Consider the following 6,438-nt stretch of genomic DNA (forward strand, 5'->3'; position numbering starts at 1 on the left):
ACGCACTTGTCAGGCCTTGAGTGCATGCTTATATATTTGTGTACCTATAAGAATGGGTTTCTTTTTGCATAATTTTGCCAGAGGACAACACTTTTGTTGTCATGAGTTCTTTTTCAGTGCTGCATACGGGAGCTCGGTTTATCGTCTAATCCGAAAGACTAGACGCTCAGTTTGATTTTCCAGTCAAACTTGGGAGAAAGGTTAAGAGTGGGATCCGAACCCACACCCTCACGGACTCTCTGTATTGGCACCTGAATGTCTCAACCATTCTGCCACCTTCCTCGTTGCGAAGAACCTACCGGTGGAAAAGACCTTGCTTGGTGAAGGGGTAGAGGTTCATCTGGGACGTGCCGGCCATGGGGATGGCGTTCTTGGCGAAGTCGGTGTCCCAGCACTTGAGACGGATCAGCACACACAGGACCACGAAGAGCAGGCCGGCCAGGATGCACATGAGCATGGACCAGGGAAAGGAAGTGTCGCTGAAACTTGGCGACGTGCCCACCACGGTCCAGTACTCCGCACAGTAGACGACCACTCCGATCAGGATGAAGCACGCTGATGACAGAGAGAGAGAGAGGGGGGGGGAGGGAGGGAGGGAGGAGGAGGGAGAGAGGGGGTAGGGAGAGAGGGAGGGAGAAAGAGAGAGAGGGGGGGGAGAGAAGGAGAAAGAGAGGGAGAGGGAAGGAGAAAGAGAGAGAGAGGGAGAGATTTGGGGCGGAGGGGGAGAGAGATAAAGAGAGAGAGAAGAGGAAATGATTTATTCATGTAAAGACCATAGCCCCAAATGAAAAGGGTAGGGGGTGACAAATTGGATATTTGCAAATACAAATATTGATATATAAATGTATATATGAAAAAAAGAGAATATTCCAGGGAGTTGTTATTAAGCTTGTGTAATGTTTCTGTGCTACAAAATAAAGCATTATTTCCCTGAATGGCTAAATCCTTTGAAAGCGTCAATAAAACTTGATTAATTCTCATCGAAAAAATAAATGCCAGTATATCTATAAACATTTACGATAGGCACAGGATTTTTTTCATCGGTATACATTTCTCTACAGGAAAAGTAACGCTCTTTTCTGTACACAATAATATTACTCTTGAGTAAAGTAACTTTTTAGTCCAAAGCAACTGCAGCGCTGTGTAAACTATTCAACTGCTTCTGCTAACCAACAACAGTTTCAGACATTAAAATAACATCAGCAGCCAATAGAATAGAATATGTCTTTATTACCAAGTGTACCGGGGTCACAAGGAATATTGGGGGGATGGTACATAACAAGGTACGAACATAAATCGAAAATCATACACAAACACAGATACAGTAGAAATTAGGATACATACAAGTGCACATCAAAATAAAAACATGTACAATAGTAAAATATAAAGTTCCGGTGTATCAGATGAAGAAGATATAGCACCATGTCTGCCATTTCTGATATTTTCAAGAGCTAATTCGTTTATGAATAAAGAGAACAAAACTGGGCTGCAGACATCGCCCTGTTAGACACCAGTGGTACAAAAGATAATTTTAGTCAGTTTGTATCCATTTTTTACCTGGGCTCTTACATTATTGTAAATGCTCGTAACACATTTAAACAGTTTTCCTTTAATACTATTCTTCAACAAACTATGCTACAATGAATTTCGGTTACATGAATCAAAAGCTGATCAAAGTCTATGCAATCATTACACATTGACGTTTCTTTCAAGTTAACCTTATTTAAGTTTCAAAAGAGAAGAAATAGAACCCCCACACACACAAATACACACCACAAACACACACACACACACACACACATACAAATACACACCACAAACACACACACACAAACACACATACACTTACAGGTGACGATGCACGTCCAGAAGGCAGCCAGATGAAGATGACGTTGGATCTTCCACTGGCCGTACCCTTTCATATACAGGATCTGGAAGAGAAGGACTAGCACCCCGCCAATCGTACCCAGTGTCTCGAGCGCTTGCACGGCCTTGAATTCGGAATTCGCGAAAACGTCGTCTGTACAAGACACACAAGAACAAAACCCATCCTTCAGGTTTATCAGAAAGAAGAAGAATTATTTCGAACACTATTTATTTTACAAACACGGTGGAAGGAAGGAGCAGGAATGAACTAGCTACAATTATCTATAGAACATTCAGTTTCGTTTAAACACAACACACATTCACGCACAAACGTACCGCGCGCGCGCGCGCACACACACACACACACACACACACACACACATACACACACACACCACCACCACCACCACCACCACCCACACATAACACTTAATTCAAACTCGCATCATCCACAGTGTTATTGAGTCCATGTACGTATTTTGTGTTGTGAAGTCTCATTTGACAAAGTTATCATCAACATGAAATTGATTCAAGCCTCCGATCATTGTGAAAGACTCTGTCTGCCTCTGCGTCTCAGCCTGTCTGTCTGTCTGTCTGTCTCTCTCTCTCTGGGGTCAAGGTCGAGCCGATGTAACATGGCGACGTGTTTGCATTTTGATGGTGAAATTTTCTAATATTCAACGATTTCCAGGACATTCTATGTAATTGTATGAGACCAGTATCATGCCAGCGAGTGTGCTGCAGCACCGGCAGGTGACAGGCAAGTTTGTTATCACCCTGATAAACATTTTATTCCATAAATCCAATATTATTCGCCCAGAGGGTGTGTTGTTCCTTGTTCGAGGATGTGGTACCATGGAAAGACACTTTGTGTGCTTGAAGACAGAGTTTTTCGCCACCAAGGTTGATGTTTTACAGCGATCACGGCAACCACAGCTGAGTACTCTCTCTTCATATATTGACGCTGTTCTTTATAATCGATGTTAACATGGAAGTCCCTTCACCCCTTACCCCTGTTGTCACGGACAGAAAGGCCTAAACAATAAACCATTCAGACTTCTCTCTCTCTTTCTCTCCGTCTCTCCATCTTGGTCTGTCTGTCTGTCTTTCTCTGTCTCTCTCATCTCCATCTTCCTGTCAATCTCTTTCTCCCTTTTTTCCCTCTTTTTCTCTGAGCCCACCCCTCCCCTGACTCACTCTCTCTGTGCCCTCCCCCCTCTCTCCCTCCCTCCCTCACCCAAAACGTAGGCCTACTTTAGTCATCTTTAGTTTGTTTTTCTCCCGCCCAGTAACTTTGACGCGGCGACGGAGACAAGTACCTCCTTGGCATGAGGGCTGTAGATGGGCCAATATTTGAAACGTACCCCCTTCTCTCTCTCTCTCTCTCTCTCTCTCTCTCTCTCTCTCTCTCTCTCTCTCTCTTCCACGCACCATTATGACTGGCTGATTTAACTAACTGCTGAAGGTATGCTTTCGTAAATGATTTTCTGTCAGTACATTAGTATTTAAATGAGCTATTGTGCAAATCAATTTGAATTATTCATAATATACATACTATACCCCCTTCAGAAGGGGCCTATACTGATTAAACTTTTCGAGTTCGAGTTCGTGTTCTCTCTCTCTCTTCCACCATCCAACCCCAACCCCCACTCTCTCATTGCTGAGGAGACGCCGTGGCGGTATTGGTTAGGCCTTGGACTTCAGATCCAGCGTTCGACGGGCGCACTAGCCGAATGGTTAAAGTGTTGGACTTTCAATCTGAGGGTCCCGGGTTCGAATCTCGGTGACGGCGCCTGGTGGGTAAAGGATGGAGATTATTCCGATCTCCCAGGTCAAGATATGTGCAGACCTGCTAATGCCTGAAACCCCTTCGTGTGTATACGCAAGCAAAAGATCAAATACGCACGTTAAGGATCCTGTAATCCATGTCAGCGTTCGGTGGGTTATGGAAACAAGTACATACCCAGCATGCACACCCCTCCGAAAGCGGAGTATGGCTGCCAACATGGCGGGGTAAAAACGGTCATACACGTAAAAGCCCACTCGTGTACATACGAGTGAACGTGGGAGTTGCAGCCCACGAAGAAGAAGAAGATCCAGCGTTCACCAGTGATCAGAGTCTGAGCCCCCCACCCCCTTTTCTTCTTCTTCTTCTTTTTTTTTCTTTTTCTCCTAGCACAGTTTCATATATACCTTTCATGTACCACTTTCGCCCACACACACCTTAACTGATCACTTTCTTTCATTTTTCCCGATCGTCTTGGCGCAGCAATTGCTCCCATTTGCCAGGGTTTTTTTATGTTCTGGTTTGGGTTTTTTTCCTGCTCTATGCATACTAAACATGTATGACAACTGTTTACATTCGTCTGGGTTTAACATTGCTCTAGTGTGAGTTGTTTCATCAGATATTGAAGCTTTTCTGTCGTCCATCCTCCCTCCCTTCCTCCACCTCCCCCAAACTAGCCGGTCCCTCTCCCTGCCTCCGTCCCCCTCTCCCCCACTTCCTCCCTCCCTCTCCCTCCACTCTCTTGACCGAATACAAACCCAAAACTACTGGTTTACTTTTGTATTTTGCTTCCACATTAAGATGTAAGAGATTAAACAGTCTTTCGGTTTATGATGTAGAATCAGTTTGGGTAGATATTAAGATTAAAGGTAATAATACTCTTATAGTGGGGTTTGTATACAGAAATCCATCAGAAAATGTAGAATGGGAGGATAGATTTAGTTCTGTAATGGATGAGGTGATAATGTTAAATTATGAAACTATTATTCTATGTGATTTCAGTATAGATTTGCTTAAACCAAAACCAAAGTGGCACCATAATTACTCTATGCATGGTTTAGAACAATTAATTGACAGACCAACACGCATTACTGAAAACACAAATACCTTAATAGATCACATGTACACAATCACAAAACAACACACTGTAGAGGTATGTGTTCCACCGTGTGGTAGTAGTGATCATTTCCCAGTCTGTCTCACCTGGTATAAGAATCGTGTTAAAATTCCAAAGGTAGGACATAAAACTATATTATATAGGAGTTTTAAGAACTTTAAAAATGATGATTTTCTCTCGGATTTAGCAAACTCATCCTTAGATTATGTATATTAGTTAAGAGATCCTGATGAAGCTGTCGAATTTTGGATAAATACATTCTCTTCTGTATATAACAAACATGCACCATTTATTAGGAAAAGAGTTAGACAAGAAACAAAACCACCATGGATAACAAAAGAAATTGACATTGAAATTCATTATAGAGGTTACCTGAAGATGTATGGATCAAATGAACAATATAAGAAACAAAGAAATAAAGTAAACGCCATGAAACGTAAATCGAAATATAATTATTTTAAGAAAATGTTAGTAAATACAAAAGATTCTCGTCTAATTTGGAAAGCCACCAACAAGTTGAATAATAAACATGTGGGAAAAAGACAACAAAGCATCACTGATGTAACAGCAGATCTGTTAAATAATCATTTTGCAACCATTGCTGAAAAAATTATACCAAGCGATAGGACCAATGAAAATGACCTCTGTATTCTAAAACAGTATATTGACTCAAAGAAAATTCATGTTCCATTTAGTCTTCAACCAATGACTGTCTTGGATGTATGTCAAAGCCTATCACAACTAAAACAATCTGGCACACGAGATTTGGACGGGTTAGATGGACAGATATTAAAGCTTTCTTCTTCCCCTGTTATTCACGAAAGCTCTTCTGTGCACATATTCTGCCAGTAATCGATTATGGTCAACTTTATGGGACAGCTGTAGCCTCTCAAACTTGAAGTTTATTCACCGTATTATAAAAAAAGCACTGAAAATAGTATTGTTAAAACCGAACTCCCTGACCCCAATGGACTATAAACAACTTAATATATTATCTTTTCACAACAGGCTGTACTTCAACAAAGCTGTTTGCATGCATAATGTTATGTATGGAAATGCTCCAAAAAAGATTGCAGACACTTTTAAAACTAATGAACACAGACACAACCACATGCTCTGCACACCCAGACCAAGAAACAACCTTTACAAATCCAGCTTTCTGTATTCTGGTGGAAATTTATGGAATAATCTTCCACTCACTCTGAAAAGTATCGTAAATAAAAACGTGTTTAAGAAAAATCTGAAGAATCACCTCATTGAAAATAATTAACAGTAATACAAATTTTGATCTGTTAGTCTAATATTCCTATTAATTGTGAAATGTTTTGTATATGCTTGTGTTGGCAAAGATGTTGCACTATATGGGGGAACATGTGCATGTGGATGGGATGGGCATGGTGTAATTGTGTCCGAGAATTTGTGTTCAGTGGTTGTGTGTGTGTGTGTGTGTGTGTGTGTGTGTGTGTGTGTGTGTGTGTGTGTGTGAAATGGTAATGCAATTGTGTATTTCTTTATCACAATATTCTTGTATATATATATGCATTTTGTTGTTATTGTTGCTCTTCATCTGCTTGTTTCTTCTTCTCTCTCTCTCTCTCTCTCCCATTTTTTCTTCTATTTTTTCTTTCTTTTTTTTCCTTCTTTTTTTTTTTTTTAATTATTAATTTCA

At 41.0% G+C, this 6,438-nt stretch overlaps 1 protein-coding gene across 2 annotated transcripts in view; it reads right to left on the reverse strand.

The window, feature by feature from the left end:
• Positions 1-6,438, reverse strand: part of LOC143287684 (uncharacterized) — a 29,913-nt gene that overhangs the window by 11,048 nt on the left and 12,427 nt on the right. For both annotated transcript variants that reach the window (XM_076595876.1, XM_076595886.1), the window contains exons 3-4: positions 1,850-2,020; positions 300-555 (exon numbers count right to left, since the gene is read on the reverse strand). In XM_076595876.1, coding sequence (XP_076451991.1) covers positions 300-555; positions 1,850-2,020 — 427 coding nt within the window. The remainder of the gene's footprint in view (positions 1-299; positions 556-1,849; positions 2,021-6,438) is intronic.

Source organism: Babylonia areolata, chromosome 1 (assembly GCF_041734735.1).
Source record: "Babylonia areolata isolate BAREFJ2019XMU chromosome 1, ASM4173473v1, whole genome shotgun sequence".
Lineage (NCBI taxonomy): Eukaryota > Metazoa > Mollusca > Gastropoda > Neogastropoda > Buccinidae > Babylonia > Babylonia areolata.